The 18907-nt window shown below is 42.9% G+C and overlaps 1 protein-coding gene across 1 annotated transcript in view; it reads right to left on the bottom strand.

The window, feature by feature from the left end:
* The window catches only part of LOC106594288 (receptor expression-enhancing protein 3), a 43321-nt gene that overhangs the window by 10767 nt on the left and 13647 nt on the right, over positions 1–18907 (bottom strand). Inside the window, exons 2-6 of the mRNA XM_045701198.1 lie at positions 18724–18796; positions 13762–13838; positions 10853–10973; positions 10495–10608; positions 795–954 (exon numbers count right to left, since the gene is read on the bottom strand). Coding sequence (XP_045557154.1) covers positions 795–954; positions 10495–10608; positions 10853–10973; positions 13762–13838; positions 18724–18796 — 545 coding nt within the window. The remainder of the gene's footprint in view (positions 1–794; positions 955–10494; positions 10609–10852; positions 10974–13761; positions 13839–18723; positions 18797–18907) is intronic.

Raw genomic sequence — 18907 nt, 5'->3', positions numbered from 1 at the left:
CAAGGATATTCATACTTGTTTGAGGATTGAAACTTTCTGTAAGCTAAGAAATGTTGTTTTTTGTTTTTTAATGCTAGTCTTCACACAGTCCAAGGCAAACGGCTATGTATCATATGAAGCTGTTGAGACCTATTGGTCGAGCAGTCCAGCCCAGCGAATTCATCTCACCAATGATCTATATCCATTATTAGGATCTTTAATATCCTGGATTTATCTGTCTTCTAGCACACCTCTGACAGGTCATGGCTGAGCTGGTCCAGCCCAGAGCAGCCCAGCCCAGAGCAGTCCAGCCCCACTGATCCTCTGTTAACCTGAGGAGAACAGAACCAACCCCTCCCTGTACTGATCCTCTGTTAACCCGAGGAGAACAGAACCAACCCCTCCCTGTACTGATCCTCTGTTAACCTGAGGAGAACAGAACCAACCCCTCCCTGTACTGATCCTCTGTTAACCCGAGGAGAACAGAACCAACCCCTCCCTGTACTGATCCTCTGTTAACCCGAGGAGAACAGAACCAACCCCTCCCTGTACTGATCCTCTGTTAACCCGAGGAGAACAGAACCAACCCCTCCCTGTACTGATCCTCTGTTAACCCGAGGGGAACAGAACCAATAGAAGACCCAACCATGTGGACGTTTGAGGAAGGTGGAGAACAGAGCCTTACTGTGGTATAAATGGATCCCACTTCAGATCAATGATTAACAGACCACCGGAAGGTACTAGGTGACGGGTTCATGTAAGGACGTGTGTGTGTGTGTGTGTGTGTGTGTGTGTGTGTGTACACCACGTCCTACCTGTTCTGTCGGTCAAGTTTGCGGCGAGTGCCCTCCTGCTCACGGCAGGGTTGCCGGCATGGGCTGTATAGATCTGATTGGCTGCTGCGTCGTCGAGGGGTATCTGAGTCAGGTCGTGCATACTGAAGCTCCTCAGCTTCTCTGAGATCGCTCCCTGGCCCTACACACACACACACACACACAGTTAGCGTCACCACTGGGATAACACTGTCCTCTAAACGCCTCCTCATGACATCATGGCTACAGCATCTTATTGTAATCTGACAAAATACAGTAACACGCCGAGGGAGCGTCACGGCAACATGCCGAGGGAGCGTTTGTTATTGTAATCTGACAAAATACAGTAACACGCCGAGGGAGCGTTACAGTAACATGTTAAGGGAGTGTGTGTTATTGTAATCTGACAAAATACAGCAACACGCCGAGGGAGCGTCACGGCAACATGTTAAGGGAGTGTGTGTTATTGTAATCTGACAAAATACAGCAACACGCCGAGGGAGCGCCACGGCAACACGCCGAGGGAGCGCCACGGCAACACGCCGAGGGAGCGTCACGGCAACACGCCGAGGGAGCGTTACGGTAACACGCCGAGGGAGTGTTTGTGTTATTGTAATCTGACACATACAGTAACATGCTGAGGGAGGTAGACAAACGCAACACACACTGGGACATTCCTGTGCCCTTTCAGGAAGTTGTAGAAAAATACCAATCACTATGTGTTTTCATTAACTGGGTTCAAACCAATACATTTAGTTGATTTCCTACTATATTCAATACATTTAGTTGATTTCCTACTAAATTCAACACATTTAGTTGATTTCCTACTAAATTTAACACATTTAGTTGATTTCCTACTAAATTTAACACATTTAGTTGATTTCCTACTAAATTCAACACATTTAGTTGATTTCCTACTAAATTTAACACATTTAGTTGATTTCCTACTAAATTCAACACATTTAGTTGATTTCCTACTAAATTCAACACATTTTAGAATATTGTTGAATTCCGTTTTAAATGGTGTGGATTCCGTCCTCATGGTAAACTTTACAGGGCTCAACACTAGCATGTTCATATTGTTAGTTACAACCAGTCAGACACAATACCAGCACAATCAATCAGATCCCTCTGACTTCAACAGACAAGACTGACGCCTCCATGGAACTCTCTCTCTCTCGCTCTCTGAAGCAAAAACAGTCCCATTAAGAGTAGAAAAGGAGAACAAAACACTAGTCCCTCTGTGTTGAGTCCTGATGACACAGGCCAGGGACTGGCACGTGCTGCTCTGTGTATTGCTGTTAGCCCTGGGACTGGCACGTGCTGCTCTGTGCATTGCTGTTAGCCCAGGGACTGGCACGTGCTGCTCTGTGCATTGCTGTTAGCCCAGGGACTGGCACGTGCTGCTCTGTGCATTGCTGTTAGCCCAGGGACTGGCACGTGCTGCTCTGTGCATTGCTGTTAGCCCAGGGACTGGCACGTGCTGCTCTGTGCTAGAGGTCGACCGATTAAATCAGAATGGCCGATTAATTAGGGCCGATTTCAAGTTTTCATAACAATCGGAAATCGGTATATTTGGACGCCGATTTGGCCGATATTTTTTTCGATATATATTTTTTAGACCTTTATTTAACTAGGCAAGTCAGTTAAGAACACATTCTTATTTTCAATGACGGCCTGGGAACGGTGGGTTAACTGCCTTGTTCAGGGGCAGAACGACAGATTTTTACCTTGTCAGCTCGGGGATTCGATCTTGCAACCTTACGGTTAACTAGTCCAACGCTCTAACCACCTGCTTTACATTGCACTCCACGAGGAGCCTGCCTGTTACGTGAATGCAGTAAGAAGCCAAGGTAAGTTGCTAGCTAGCATTAAACTTATCTTATAAAAAACAATCAATCATAATCACTAGTTAACCTAACTAGATTCCTTGATGCCCTTCCAGACTGCCTCTGCCTACCCAAGGACGTCAGAGGACAAAAATCAGTTAACCACCTAACCGAGGAACTCAATTTAACCTTGCGCAATACCCTAGATGCAGTTGCACCCCTAAAAACATCTGTCATAAGAAACTAGCTCCCTGGTATACAGAAAATACACGAGCTCTGAAGCAAGCTTCCAGAAAATTGGAACGGAAATGGCGCCACACCAAACTGGAAGTCTTCCGACTAGCTTGGAAAGACAGTACCGTGCAGTATCGAAGAGCCCTCACTGCTGCTCGATCATCCTATTTTTCCAACTTAATTGAGGAAAATAAGAACAAGCCGAAATGTCTTTTTGATACTGTCGCAAAGCTAACTAAAAAGCAGCCTTCGCAAATGGAGGATGGCTTTCACTTCAGCAGTAATACATTTATGAACTTCTTTGAGGAAAAGATCATGATCATTAGAAAGCAAATTACAGACTCCTCTTTAAATCTGGGTATTCCTCCAAAGCTCCATTGTCCTGAGTCTACACAACTCTGCCAGGACCTAGGATCAAGGGAGATGCTAAAGTGTTTTAGTACTATATCTCTTGACGCAATGATGAAAATAATCATGGCCTCCAAACCCTCAAGCTGCATACTGGACCCTATTCCAACTAAACTACTGAAAGAGCTGCTTCCTGTGCTTGGCCCTCCTATGTTGAACATAATAAACGGCTCTCTATCCACCGGATGTGTACCAAGCTCACTAAAAGTGGCAGTAATAAAGCCTCTCTTGAAAAAGCCGAATCTTGATCCAGAAATTATAAAAAACTATCGGCCTATATCGAATCTTCCATTCCTCTCAAAAATTGTAGAAAAAGCTGTTGCACAGCAACTCACTGCCTTCCTGAAGACAAACAATGTATACGAAACGCTTCAGTCTGGTTTTAGACCCCATCATAGCACTGAGACTGCACTTGTGAAGGTGGTAAATGACCTTTTAATGACGTCAGACCGAGGCTCTGCATCTGTCCTCGTGCTCCTAGATCTTAGTGCCGCTTTTGATACCATCGATGACCACATTCTTTTGGAGAGATTGGAAACCCAAATTGGTCTACATGGACAAGTTCTGGCCTGGTTTAGATCTTATCTGTCGGAAAGATATCAGTTTGTCTCTGTGAATAGTTTGTCCTCTGACAAATCAATTGTAAATTTCGGTGTTCCTCAAGGTTCCATTTTAGGACCACTATTGTTTTCACTATATATTTTACCTCTTGGGGATGTCATTCGAAAACATAATGTTAAATTTCACTGCTATGCGGACGACACACAGCTGTACATTTCAATGAAACATGGTGAAGCCCCAAAATTGCCCTCGCTAGAAGCCTGTGTTTCAGACATAAAGAAGTGGATGGCTGCAAACTTTCTACTTTTAAACTCGGACAAAACAGAGATGCTTGTTCTAGGTCCCAAGAAACAAAGAGATCTTCTGTTGAATCTGACAATTAATCTGGATGGTTGTACAGTCGTCTCAAATAAAACTGAAGGACCTCGGCGTTACTCTGGACCCTGATCTCTCTTTTGAAGAACATATCAAGACTGTTTCAAGGACAGCTTTTTTCCATCTACGTAACATTGCAAAAATCAGAAATTTTCTGTCCAAAAATGACGCAGAAAAATTTATCCATGCTTTTGTTACTTCTAGGCTGACTACTGCAATGCTCTACTTTCCGGCTACCCGGGATAAAGCACTAAATAAACTTCAGTTAGTGCTAAATACGGCTGCTAGAATCCTGACTAGAACCAAAAAATTTGATCATATTACTCCAGTGCTAGCCTCCCTACACTGGCTTCCTGTTAAGGCAAGGGCTGATTTCAAGGTTTTACTGCTAACCTACAAAGCATTACATGGGCTTGCTCCTACCTATCTTTCCGATTTGGTCCTGCCGTACATACCTACACGTACGCTACGGTCACAAGACGCAGGCCTCCTAATTGTCCCTAGAATTTCTAAGCAAACGGCTGGAGGTAGGGCTTTCTCCTATAGAGCTCCATTTTTATGGAATGGTCTGCCTACCAATGTGAGAGACGCAGACTCAGTCTCAACCTTTAAGTCTTTACTGAAGACTTATCTCTTCAGTAGGTCCTATGATTAAGTATAGTCTGGCCCAGGAGTGTGAAGGTGAACGGAAAGGCTGGAGCAACGAACCGCCCTTGCTGTCTCTGCCTTGCCGGTTCCCCTCTTTCCACTGGGATTCTCTGCCTCTAACCCTTTTACAGGGGCTGAGTCACTGGCCTACTGGTGTTCTTCCATGCCGTCCATGGGAGGGGTGCGTCACTTGAGTGGGTTGAGTCACTGACGTGGTCCTCCTGTCTGGGTTGGCGCCCCCCCCTTGGGTTGTGCCATGGCGGAGATCGTTGTGGGCTATACTCGGCCTTGTCTTAGGACGGTAAGTTGGTGGTTGGAGACATCCCTCTAGTGGTGTGGGGGCTGTGCTTTGGCAAAGTGGGTGGGGTTATATCCTGCCTGTTTGGCCCTGTCCGGGGGTATCATCGGATGGGGCCACAGTGTCTTCTGATCCCTCCTGTCTCAGCCTCCAGTATTTATGCTGCAGTAGTTTATGTGTCGGGGGCTAGGGTCAGTCTGTTACATCTGGAGTATTTCTCTTGTCTTATCCGGTGTCCTGTGTGTATTTAAATATGCTCTCTCTAATTCTCTCTTTCTGTCTTTCTCTCGGAGGACCTGAGCCCTAGGACCATGCCTCAGGACTACCTGGTATGATGACTCCTTGCTGTCCCCAGTCCACCTGGCCGTGCTGCTGCTCCAGTTTCAACTGTTCTGCCTGCGGCTATGGAACCCTGACCTGTTCACCGGACGTGCTTGTTGCACCCTCGACAACTACTATGATTATTATTATTTGACCATGCTGGTCATTTATGAACATTTTAACATCTTGACCATGTTCTGTTATAATATCCACCCTGCACAGCCAGAAGAGGACTGGCCACCCCTCATAGCCTGGTTCCTCTCTAGGTTTCTTCCTAGGTTTTTGGCCTTTCTAGGGAGTTTTTCCTAGGGAGTTTTTCCTAGCCACCGTGCTTCTTTCACATGCTTGCTTGCTGTTTGGGGTTTTAGGCTGGGTTTCTGTACAGCACTTTGAGAATATCAGCTGATGTACGAAGGGCTATATAAAAATAAATTTGATTTGATTTGATCTAGACGTTCCGCTAGCGGAACACCTGCTCCAATATCCAATGATGGGCGTGGCGCGAAATACAAAGTCGTCGAAAATCCGAAAAATTGAAGTTTTCAAACATATGACTATTTTACACCATTTTAAAGACAAGACTCTCCTTTATCTAACCACACTGTCCGATTTCAAAAAGGCTTTACAACGAAAGCAAAACATTAGATTATGTCAGCAGAGTATCCAGCCAGAAATAATCAGACACCCATTTTTCAAGCTAGCATATAATGTCACAAAAACCAAAACCACAGCTAAATGCAGCACTAACCTTTGATGATCTTCATCAGATGACACTCCTAGGACATTGTTATACAATACATGCATGTTTTGTTCAATCAAGTTCATATTTATATCAAAAACCAGCTTTTTACATTAGCATGTGACGTTCAGAACTAGCATTCCCACCGAACACTTCCGGTGAATTTACTAAATTACTCACGATAAACGTTCACAAAAAACATAATTATTTTAAGAATTATAGATACAGAACTCCTTTATGCAATCGCGGTGTCAGATTTTAAAATAGCTTTTCAGTGAAAGCACATTTTGCAATATTATGAGTAGATAGCTCGCCATCACGGGCTAGCTATTTTGACAGCCACCAAGTGTGGTACTCACCAAACTCAGATTTACTATAAGAAAAATTTGATTACCTTTGCTGTTCTTCGTCAGAATGCACTCCCAGGACTTCTACTTCAATAACAAAATATTCCATTACCGTACTTCGAAGCATGTCAAACGCTGTTTAAAATCAATTTTTATGCGATTTTTCTCGTAAAAAAGCGATAATATTCCGACCGGGAAACCTTGTTTTCGTTCAAAGACGAAAAAATAAAAACATGGAGTCGTCTCGTGCATGCAGTCTCATTGTTCTCAGATCGACCACTATCCAAATGCGCTACTGTTTTTCAGCCATGGCCTGCAAAGTCATCATTCAACGTTCTGGCGCCTTCTGAGAGCCTATGGGAGCGTTAGAAAATGTCACGTTACAGCAGAGATCCCCTGTTTTGGATAGAGATGATCAAGAAGGCCAAGAAATAGAGAGGGCGCTTCCTGTTTGGAATCTTCTCAGGTTTTGACCTGCCAAATTAGTTCTGTTATACTCACAGACACCATTCAAACAGTTTTAGAAACTTTAGGGTGTTTTCTATCCAAATCAAACAATTATATGCATATTCTAGTTTCTGGGCAGGAGTAATAATCAGATTAAATCAGGTACGTTTTTTATCCGGCCGTGAAAATACTGCCCCCTATCCATAAAAAGTTAACTACACATGGTTGATGATATTACTAATTTATCTAGCCTGTCCTGCGTTGCATATAATCACTTAGGTACACGTTGCTCCAACCATAAACATCAATGCCTTTCTTAAAATCAATACACAAGTATATATTTTTGAACCTGCATATTTAGTTAATATTGCCTGCTAACATGAATTTCTTTTAACTAGGGAAAATGTGTCACTTCTCTTGCAAACAGAGTCAGGGTATATGCAGCAGTTTGGGCCGCCTGACTCGTTGCGAACTGTGAAGACTATTTCTTCCTAACAAAGACAGCCGACTTCGCCAAACGGGGGATGATTTAACAAAAGCGCATTTGCAACAAAAAAAAGCACAATCGTTGCACGACTGTACCTAACCATAAACATCAATGCCTTTCTTAAAATCAATACACAGAAGTATATATTTTTAAACCTGCATATTTAGCTAAATGAAATCCAGGTTAGCAGGCAAAATTAACTGGGTACTACACATTCATTTCACGCAGAGTCAGGGTATATGCAACAGTTTGGGCCGCCTGGCTCGTTGTGAACTAATTTGCCAGAATTTTACGTAATTATGACATAACATTGAAGGTTGTGCAATGTAACATGAATAACGTTTTGTTTTTGAGATGATAGTTTCCGGATTCGACCATATTAATGACCTAAGGCTCGTAATTCTGTGTGTTATTATGTTGTAATTAAGTCTATGATTTGATATAGCAGTCTGAGCGGTGGTAGGCAGCAGCAGGCTCGTAAGCATTCATTCAAACAGCACTTTCGTGCATTTTGCCAGCAGCCCTTCGCAATGCATTGCGCTGTTTATGACTTCAAGCCTGTCAACTCCCAAGATGAGGCTGGTGTAACCGATGTGAAATGGCTAGCTTGTTAGCCGGGTGCGCGCTAATAGCGTTTCAAACATCACTCGCTCTGAGACTTGGAGTAGTTGTTCCCCTTCCTCTACATGGGTAACGTTGCTTCGAGGGTGGCTGTTGTCGATCTGTTCCTGGTTCGAGCCCAGATAGGAGCGAGGAGAGGGACGGAAGCTATACTGTTACACTGGAAATACTAAAGTGCCTATAAGAACATCCAATAGTCAAAGTTATATGAAATACAAATCGTAGAGAGAGAAATAGTTCTATAATTCCTATAATAACTACAACCTAAAACATCTTACCTGGGAATATTGAAGACTCATGTTAAAAGGAACCACCAGCTTTCATATGTTCTCGTTCTGAGCAAGGAACTTAAACGTTAGCTTTTTTACATGGCACATATTGCACTTTTACTTTCTTCTCCAACACTTTGTTTTTGCATTATTTAAACCAAATTGAACATGTTTCATTATTTATTTGAGGCTAAATTGATTTTATTGATGTATTAAGTTAAAATAAGTGTTCATTCAGTATAGTTGTCATTATAAAAAAAATAAAAAAAGTTATATATATATATACACACAACTAAATTAAATCAGCCGATTAATCGGTATCGGCTTTTTTTGGTCCTCCAATAATCAGTATCGGCATTGAAAAATCATAATCGGCCAACCTCTAGTCTGCGCATTGCTGTTTGCCCAGTTACACCCAATAGAGAGTCTCTCACACACACACACACACACACACACACACACACACACACACACACACACACACACACACACACACACACACACACACACACGCCAGTCCTTTAACCTGTTGGGGGTAGGGGGCAGTATTGACACGGCCGGATAAAAAACGTACCCGATTTAATCTGGTTACTACTCCTGCCCAGTAACTAGAATATGCATATAATTATTGGCTTTGGATAGAAAACACCCTAAAGTTTCTAAAACTGTTTGAATGGTGTCTGTGAGTATAACAGAACTCATATGGCAGGCAAAAACCTGAGAGGATTCTATATGGGAAGTGGCCTGTCTGACAAGTTGTTGTTCATCTGGGCTCTTTTTATTGAAGACTGAGGATCTTTGCTCTAACGTGACGCTCCCATAGGCTCTAAGAGCCCGGGAAAAAGCTGAACGATATCGAGGCAGCCTCTGGCTGAAACACTTTATCGCTTTTGGCAAGTGGCCGATCAGAGTACTATGGGCTTAGGCGCGTGCCCGAGTCGACCCCATGCTTTATTTTCTTTCGTCTGTTTACCTAAACGCAGATTCCCGGTCGGAATATTATCGCTTTTTTATGAGAAAAATGGCATAAAAATGGATTTTAAACAGCGGTTGACATGCTTCCAAGTACGGTAATGGAATATTTAGACATTTTTTGTCACGAAATGCGCCATGCTCGTCACCCTTATTTACCCTTTCGGATAGTGTCTTGAACGCACGAACAAAACGCCGCTATTTCGATATAACTATGGATTATTTGGGACCAAACCAACATTTGTTATTGAAGTAGAAGTCCTGGGAGTGCATTCTGACGAAGAACACCAAAGGTAATAACATTTTTCTTATAGTAAATCTGACTTTGGTGAGTGCTAAACTTGCTGGGTGTCTAAATAGCTAGCCCTGTGATGCCGGGCTATCTACTTAGAATATTGCAAAATGTGCTTTCATCGAAAAGCTATTTTAAAATCGGACATATCGAGTGCATAGAGGAGTTCTGTATCTATAATTCTTAAAATAATTGTTATGCTTTTTGTGAACGTTTATCGTGAGTAATTTAGTAAATTCACCGGAAGTTTGCAAGTATGCAAGTTCTGAACATCACATGCTAATGTAAAAAGCTGGTTTTTGATATAAATATGAACTTGATTGAACAAAACATGCATGTATTGTATAACATAATGTCCTAGGTGTGTCATCTGATGAAGATCAAAGGTTAGTGCTGCATTTAGCTGTCTTCTGGGTTTTTGTGACATTATATGCTAGCTTGAAAAATGGGTGTCTGATTATTTCTGGCTGGGCACTCTGCTGACATAATCTAATGTTTTGCTTTCGTTGTAAAGCCTTTTTGAAATCGGACAGTGTGGTTAGATTAACGAGAGTCTTGTCTTTAAAATGGTCATATGTTTGAGAAATTGAAGTAATAGCATTTCTAAGGTATTTGAATAACGCGCCACAGGATTCCACTGGCTGTTACGTAGGTGGGACGATTTCGTCCCGCCGGCCCTAGAGAAGTTAACAGACTCTTTATCCAGAGCGACTTAGTTAGGGCATTCATCTTCAGATAGCTAGGTAGGAAAACCACATATCACAGTAAGTACATTTTTCCTCAATAAAGTATCACATTAGCAAAGTCACAGCCAGTAACAAGGGCTGGGGGGTGGGGGACTCGTGCAGTACTTGCCTTGACAGCTGCGGAGACAGCTGCAGTAGCAGCTATACTGAGGCCCTGCTTGCCGAAGGTCACCATGGTCTCGTAACTACGCTCCTTGGCCTGGACAATGTACTCGTCTATCTCCTGGGTGACGACAACCGTTACAGAGAGTCCATTTACAGAACACCAACTGTAGTACGCAACATGTCCACCCATGACAACACAACCGCTAAATATCTTGTCAACTGACAGCTTTTTTTAAGTAGAAGGATAAAAAACAAATACAGGATTCAAAAAGGTATTCTTCTATTGCTTGCCTTGGCTTCATATTCAAACACATTCAATACACCATTAACAAAGTGCTCAGTATTCAGTCAGTCAGTCTTACCCTCTCTCTTGAGGACAGTAGAGGATGGAGACACTTCCTGTAGATGAGACTAGCTCCTCTGGTGTAGGGAGACAGCAACCAGATAACAAACGCTATCTTTATCTCATAGTACAGAGGGAACCTAGAGAGAGACAACGCATTACATTATTAACACAGTGTTAACACTGACCCATAATACACTAGGTCCTCTGGTGTAGAGAGACCAGATATTTCATAGTACAGGGGGAACCTAGCGAGAGACCAGATATCTCATAGTACAGGGGGAACCTAGAGAGAAAGACCAGATATCTGATAGTACAGGGGGAACCTAGAGAGAGAGACCAGATATCTGATAGTACAGGGGGAACCTAGAGAGAGAGAGACCAGATATCTGATAGTACAGGGGGAACCTAGAGAGAGAGAGACCAGATATCTGATAGTACAGGGGGAACCTAGAGAGAGAGAGACCAGATATCTCATAGTACAGGGGGAACCTAGAGAGAGAGAGAGACCAGATATCTCATAGTACAGGGGGAACCTAGAGAGAGAGAGACCAGATATCTCATAGTACAGGGGGAACCTAGAGAGAGAGAGACCAGATATCTCATAGTACAGGGGGAACCTAGAGAGAGAGAGACCAGATATCTCATAGTACAGGGGGAACCTAGAGAGAGAGAGACCAGATATCTCATAGTACAGGGGGAACCTAGAGAGAGAGAGACCAGATATCTCATAGTACAGGGGGAACCTAGAGAGAGAGACCAGATATCTCATAGTACAGGGGGAACCTAGAGAGAGAGACCAGATATCTCATAGTACAGGGGGAACCTAGAGAGAGAGACCAGATATCTCATAGTACAGGGGGAACCTAGAGAGAGAGACCAGATATCTCATAGTACAGGGGGAACCTAGAGAGAGAGACCAGATATCTCATAGTACAGGGGGAACCTAGAGAGACCAGATATCTCATAGTACAGGGGGAACCTAGAGAGACCAGATATCTCATAGTACAGGGGGAACCTAGAGAGACCAGATATCTCATAGTACAGGGGGAACCTAGAGAGACCAGATATCTCATAGTACAGGGGGAACCTAGAGAGCATTATGTTAATTTGAACAGGGACAACGTACAACAAAAAGTCTAAGTAGACTTGAGAAAAGATTTAGCCAACAGCTCATTTCTGTCTTATTGACAACACATTAGGGTTAGGAACGAGGGTCAGATTAAGGTTAGGGAAAGGCATTGGGTTAGGGTTAGCATTAGGGTTAGGAACGAGGGTCAGATTAAGGTTAGGGAAAGGCATTGGGTTAGGGTTAGCATTAGGGTTAGCATTAGGGTTAGGAACGAGGGTCAGATTAAGGTTAGGGAAAGGCATTGGGTTAGGGTTAGCATTAGGGTTATGGAAAGGCATTAGGGTAGCGTTAGCATTAGGGTTAGGAACGAGGGTCAGATTAAGGTTAGGTATAGTTTCACTGAGGTTCAGGTAAGCGTTAGGGTTAGCATTAGGGTTAGGGAAAGGCATTGGGTTAGCGTTAGGGAAAGGCATTGGGTTAGGGTTAGCATTAGGGTTAGGGAAAGGCATTGGGTTAGCGTTAGCATTATGGTTAGGGAAAGGCATTGGGATTAGCGTTAGGTTAAGGCATTGGGTTAGCATTAGGGTTAGGGAAAGGCATTGGGTTAGCATTAGCATTAGGGTTAGGGAAAGGCATTGGGTTAGCATTAGCATTAGGGAAAGGCATTGGGGTTAGCGTTAGCATTAGGGAAAGGCATTGGGGTTAGCGTTAGCATTAGGGTTAGGGAAAGGCATTGGGTTAGCATTAGCATTAGGGTTAGGGAAAGGCATTGGGTTAGCATTAGCATTAGGGAAAGGCATTGGGGTTAGCGTTAGCATTAGGGAAAGGCATTGGGGTTAGCGTTAGCATTAGGGTTAGGGAAAGGCACTGGGTTAGCTTACCGCCGCTATTCATTTTCTGCCAGTGTAATATCCACTGCTGAAATCCTATTAACCAGCCGACATGACGCTCCTCATTAAAACTGAACAACAAATTTATAAGACTGAATCTCAATTAAATCTCATTAAGCCTGGATTGTTTTCGGCACAGCGTGATGATCAAAGACAACACGGAAAACTACATGGGCTTGTTTGTTTGGTTTAACACATTCAAGGCCAATCAACCAAATGAAGAATTAGCATAAAAATCAATGCTTCTGTCTGTATTCAGTCTCCCCAGGCTACAGTGAGGTCTGTATTCAGTCTCCCCAGGCTACAGTGAGGTCTGTCTTCAGCCTTCCCAGGCTACAGTGAGGTCTGTCTTCAGCCTCCCCGGGCTACAGTGAGGTCTGTATTCAGTCTTACCGGGCTACAGTGAGGTCTGTGATGGTCTCCCCGGGCTACAGTGAGGTCTGTATTCAGTCTCCCCGGGCTACAGTGAGGTCTGTATTCAGTCTCCCCGGGCTACAGTGAGGTCTGTATTCAGTCTCCCCGGGCTACAGTGAGGTCTGTATTCAGTCTCCCCGGGCTACAGTGAGGTCTGTATTCAGTCTCCCCGGGCTACAGTGAGGTCTGTATTCAGTCTCCCGGGCTACAGTGAGGTCTGTATTCAGTCTCCCCGGGCTACAGTGAGGTCTGTATTCAGTCTCCCGGGCGACAGTGAGGTCTGTATTCAGTCTCCCCGGGCGACAGTGAGGTCTGTATTCAGTCTCCCCGGGCGACAGTGAGGTCTGTATTCAGTCTCCCCGGGCGACAGTGAGGTCTGTATTCAGTCTCCCCGGGCGACAGTGAGGTCTGTATTCAGTCTCCCCGGGCGACAGTGAGGTCTGTATTCAGTCTCCCCGGGCGACAGTGAGGTCTGTATTCAGTCTCCCCAGGCTACAGTGAGGTCTGTATTCAGTCTTACCAGGCTACAGTGAGGTCTGTATTCAGTCTTACCAGGCTACAGTGAGGTCTGTGATGGTCTCCACTACGGTGTAGAGAGCAAACACAATCCAGTACATCATCCAGCGGACCTGTTGGAACAGAGAGAGAGATGGTCAACACTTTCTACATGTTACAGTACACCTGTTGGAACAGAGAGAGAGAGAGACAGAGAGACAGAGAGATGGTCAACACTTTCTACATGTTACAGTACACCTGTTGGAACAGAGAGAGAGAGAGAGATGGTCAACACTTTCTACATGTTACAGTACACCTGTTGGAACAGAGAGAGAGAGATGGTCAACACTTTCTACATGTTACAGTATGCTAGACATACACCTGTTGGAACAGAGAGAGAGAGAGAGAGAGAGAGAGAGAGATGGTCAACACTTTCTACATGTTACAGTACACCTGTTGGAACAGAGAGAGAGAGAGATGGTCAACACTTTATACATGTTACAGTATGCTAGACATACACCTGTTGGAACAACAGAGATAGGATATCTCTCTCTATTATGGATGGGAATACTTTGGAACAGATTTCCTGAATTAAAATCACTTGGAGCTGATTGGCTGGTGTTTTACAGTCTTTTATGTCCAAAAAAGAAGCACCAGGGAAGCCTGCAATAAGGCAGGAGCAGCTCAGTACAGGCCTGCAGGCTACAGGCCTACAGGCCTACAGGCTCCCATCCAAAGCAAGCATTCCTCCCTCTCAGACAGACTCTGGGAGAGGACATACCTAGCCAACAAGCCACGGCCTCTGAGAAATGAGACGTCAACTTGTTCCAGCTAGATTATTCCTCATTTGTAACTAAAGCCTTGTTCACACAGCAGGCCTTAAGGCTGCAATCAGTTTGGTAGGCAGTGTCTCTCTCTCAAATACAGTTGTTGAAAATATTAATTTTTGTTATAACATACAAGGCACTGGCAACAGAAAATAAGTATAAAAGTACTTCTCACTTTACATGGGCTCAGCAGTCAACTACAGTCCTATCTGTATGTGCAGTCCTAACTATAGTCCTATGTGAATGTGCAGTCCTAACTATAGTCCTATGTGTATGTGTAGTCCTATGTGAATGTGTAGTCCTATGTGAATGTGTAGTCCTATGTGAATGTGTAGTCCTATGTGAATGTGTAGTCCTATGTGAATGTGTAGTCCTATCTGTATGTGCAGTCCTAACTATAGTCCTATGTGAATGTGTAGTCCTAACTATAGTCCTATGTGTATGTGTAGTCCTATGTGAATGTGTAGTCCTATGTGAATGTGCAGTCCTATGTGAATGTGCAGTCCTCACTATAGTCCTATCTGTATATGCAGTCCTAACTATAGTCCTATGTGAATGTGTAGTCCTAACTATAGTCCTATGTGAATGTGCAGTCCTAACTATAGTCCTATGTGAATGTGCAGTCCTAACTATAGTCCTATGTGTATGTGCAGTCGTAACTATAGTCCTATGTGAATGTGCAGTCGTAACTATAGTCCTATGTGAATGTGCAGTCGTAACTATAGTCCTATGTGAATGTGCAGTCGTAACTATAGTCCTATGTGAATGTGTAGTCGTAACTATAGTCCTATGTGAATGTGTAATCCTAACTATAGTCCTATGTGAATGTGTAGTCCTATCTGTATGTGCAGTCCTCACTATAGTCCTATGTGTATGTGCAGTCCTAACTATAGTCCTATGTGTATGTGCAGTCCTAACTATAGTCCTATGTGTATGTGTTGTCCTAACTATAGTCCTATGTGTATGTGTTGTCCTAACTATAGTCCTATGTGTATGTGTATTCCTATCTGTATGTGTAGTCGTAACTATAGTCCTATGTGTATGTGTTGTCATATACACAGATAGTTACATAATTTCGATCTTTGTATTTACTTCAGAACAAACAAGCAACTATGAAAAGAGCAACAACACGAAGCGTGATTTGTCCAGGCTATTTTCAGGAGAGGTTTCTCCATTACTAGTCTGCCGTTCACTGTGCATTTAAATGCGATCGTAACCAAAGTCATGCCGTTCTGAAATGGCTTCGTGGTAGAAAGCTCTGTACTCCGTGTTCTACAACCAAACCCAGCCGGTTAAAGTCTGACTGGAGGATTTACTGAAATTAACTTTCAAATCTTGACACTAGTCCACATGTCCCAGTTACTGCCATGAATGACAACAGTCTTATTAAGTAGGTCCTACACTTTTTTACTTGTACATTTAGTATCTAGAAAGTGTAAGACTTGATAACAGAACGTCTTAACTCACAGGTCCGAGTGCCGGTCCTTTCCTCATTGTGAAAAGGTCTTATAAGATCAGGTCTGAAGGCTCCAGTCGTTCCCTGATCACTAGACCCACTATAACAACACATGCTAATGTTTATCTAAAAACAAATGATAGTCCCACTAAGCCCAAACCAGATGGGATGGCGTATCACTGCAGAATGCTGTGTTAACCATGCTGGTTCAGTAGGCCTACATTTGGGCTTAGTGGGACTATCATTTGTTTTTCATCAGGACAATGACCCAACACACCTCCAGGCTGTGTTAGGACTATTTGACCAAGAAGGAGAGTGATGGAGTGCTGCATCAGATGACCTGGCCTCCACAATCACCCAACCTCAACCCAATTGAGATGGTTTGGGATGAGTCGGACCGCAGAGTCCGCAGAGAAAAAAAGCAGCCAACAAGTGCCTAGCATATTATGGGAATATCCTTCAAGACTGATGGAAAAGCATTCCAGGTGAAACCGGTTGAGAGAATGCCAAGAGTGTGCAAAGCTGTCATCAAGGCAAAGGGTGGCTATTTGAAGAATCTCAAACATAAAATATATTTAGATTTGTTTAACACTTTTTTGGTTACTACATGATTCCATATGTGTTATTTCATAGTTTTGATGTCTTCACTATTATTCTACAATGTAGAAAATAGTAAAAACATAAATAAAAACCCTGGAATGAGTAGGTGTTGTAAAACTTTTGACCTGTAGTTTAGACAGGTGTGTGCCTTTCCAAATCACGTCCAATCAATTTAAATTTACCACAGGTGGACTCCAATCAAGTTGTAGAAACATCTCAAGGATGATCAATGGGAAACAGGATGCAACTGAGCTCAATTTCGAGTCTCAGAGCAAAAGGTCTAAAGACAAATAAATTTGCGAAAAATTATAATAACATGTTTTCCCTTTGTCATTATAGGGTTACTGTGTGTAGACTGATAAAGATTTTTTTTTTATTTGAACTAATTTAGAACAAGGTTGTAGCGTAACAAAAAAAAGGTGGAAAAAGAGGTCTGAGTACTTTGCGAATGCACTGTATGTAGTGTTATGAATATTATGCATTCATTCCGTTTGTGGTGTTCTGGTTCCTGTTTGGACCCCAGGAAGAGCAGCCACTGCCTTGGAAAACAGATAATTAGGGATCCTAATAAAATACTACTAAAAACACCACTTCTGCCTTGATAGATATGATGCTGTGTCTATGAAACTGGGACAGGCAATAATACGACACAACACATTTCTTTAAAAAGAAGTTGTCTTGGTGCATGCTGGGAGACATAACGCCAAAAATATCATAATGCTTTATGAGTGGAGTGTGACAACACATACATTCTAAGTGATTTCAAAATGGGTCTTTCTCCATTCTGATTGTTTTAGACTGTTCAAATAAACTTCAACCAATTTATATTTCTGAATTTCCTGCACTCATTTGAGATAATTTCCACACTGCCATGTCGGGCTGCACGATACATGCAAATAATCTAGGACTTTTTTTTAACCAAACGTTGCAATTGCGATTTGACTTGCGATTTAGATCAGAACACTTGGGCGAACTGTTGGAATAACGGGAAAAAAATGATGATTATTCTAATTATATAGTTAGAAGATAAGTAGGCACTTTGAATAAAAGTGTTGTTTGACATGACAATGAATTAAAATGTCAGAGGCGTTATTGTGACAGGGTAGGAACCAAAGTGTTGGTCAGGGTTTCCTAGGGGACCCTATAATCTTTGGTTACATTAAAATGTTATCTTAGCTACTTCATGTAGCTAACATATTCAAGCTTCACCTATTCCTCTTTGATTTAGAAGATACTGTTGCACAAACATGCTGATTTAGGCCTACACCAAAAGGTATTTATCAGGCTAAATAGCTAGCTATGTTTGCTCCGACTCAGTACATTTACTAGCTAGCTAGCCAGCTAACTAGTGATTAGCGGCGAACAAGATTTAGGCCCAACTTGCTAAAATACAAAACTAGCCGTTTGCAGATGTAAGGAACACAAAGTGTCATTATAGAAATGCTTGTGGATTTCTATTAAAGAAGCAAAGTAGAAATGCCATCATTGTTGCTTGTGCTGCATTGACCAGGCAGACTGAACGCATGCGTCTCGTGGTCAAGAGACAACAAACGCGCACCTTGAGTACGGGGCGGGGCTAGGAGAGCGAGAGAGAGGACTCAACTAACGTAGTAAACTATAAACATGGACGTTACACACCGCGTATCACATTTAACAAACCAAAACATTGAAATACCGTTATAGAAGGTAACGTAAAAAAAACAATACCTGTCTATAGTAAAATACAATATACCGCACAGCCCTATCTGCGTGGAATGAAGTAAACAAAGGGAAAAAAAAGAAATTGAGGAGAGGAGACGGATGATATCCTCATAAAGAACCTCTCCTAAAACCTGTTGGCCACACGCTCAATATAGCATTCCTGTAAGGCCCCTGCTTGGATTATTCTAGTGATGACAGGAGCCCAGCCTGCTGCATGTCTCCACAGATAGGCATGTCAATGTGTTTGTTTCCAGTCATAGGCAGTTAACTCCCATTCACATGCCTGGACTTGTTCTCAATACCTTCAGACTAGACACGGGCTGCGTTTCAAACTCATAGAAGACACACCCTCGTCTTACGCCCTTGGGGGAAGCCCACACACACACACTAGTATGATGAAAGCAATGATGTTGAAATAAGGGTCTTTGTACTTACATATTCCTTGACATTTTTGGTTTTCACTGCTTTGTAGGAATAGTATGCAGGATACAGGGTCCCGAAGACGAGCCTGTGTAGAGACCAGAGAAATATGAAACTATCAGCGTCAAGGCAAATCATTTACCACCAAGAGAAAACACAAAAGGACACATTCAGGTTCCTGTCGTCCTCCATGTAGCCT

Source organism: Salmo salar, chromosome ssa18, assembly GCF_905237065.1.
Source record: "Salmo salar chromosome ssa18, Ssal_v3.1, whole genome shotgun sequence".
NCBI classification, from domain to species: Eukaryota; Metazoa; Chordata; class Actinopteri; order Salmoniformes; family Salmonidae; genus Salmo; species Salmo salar.
The sequence above is the reverse complement of the archived record's forward strand: the minus strand, read 5'-3'. Positions and strand labels throughout refer to the sequence as shown.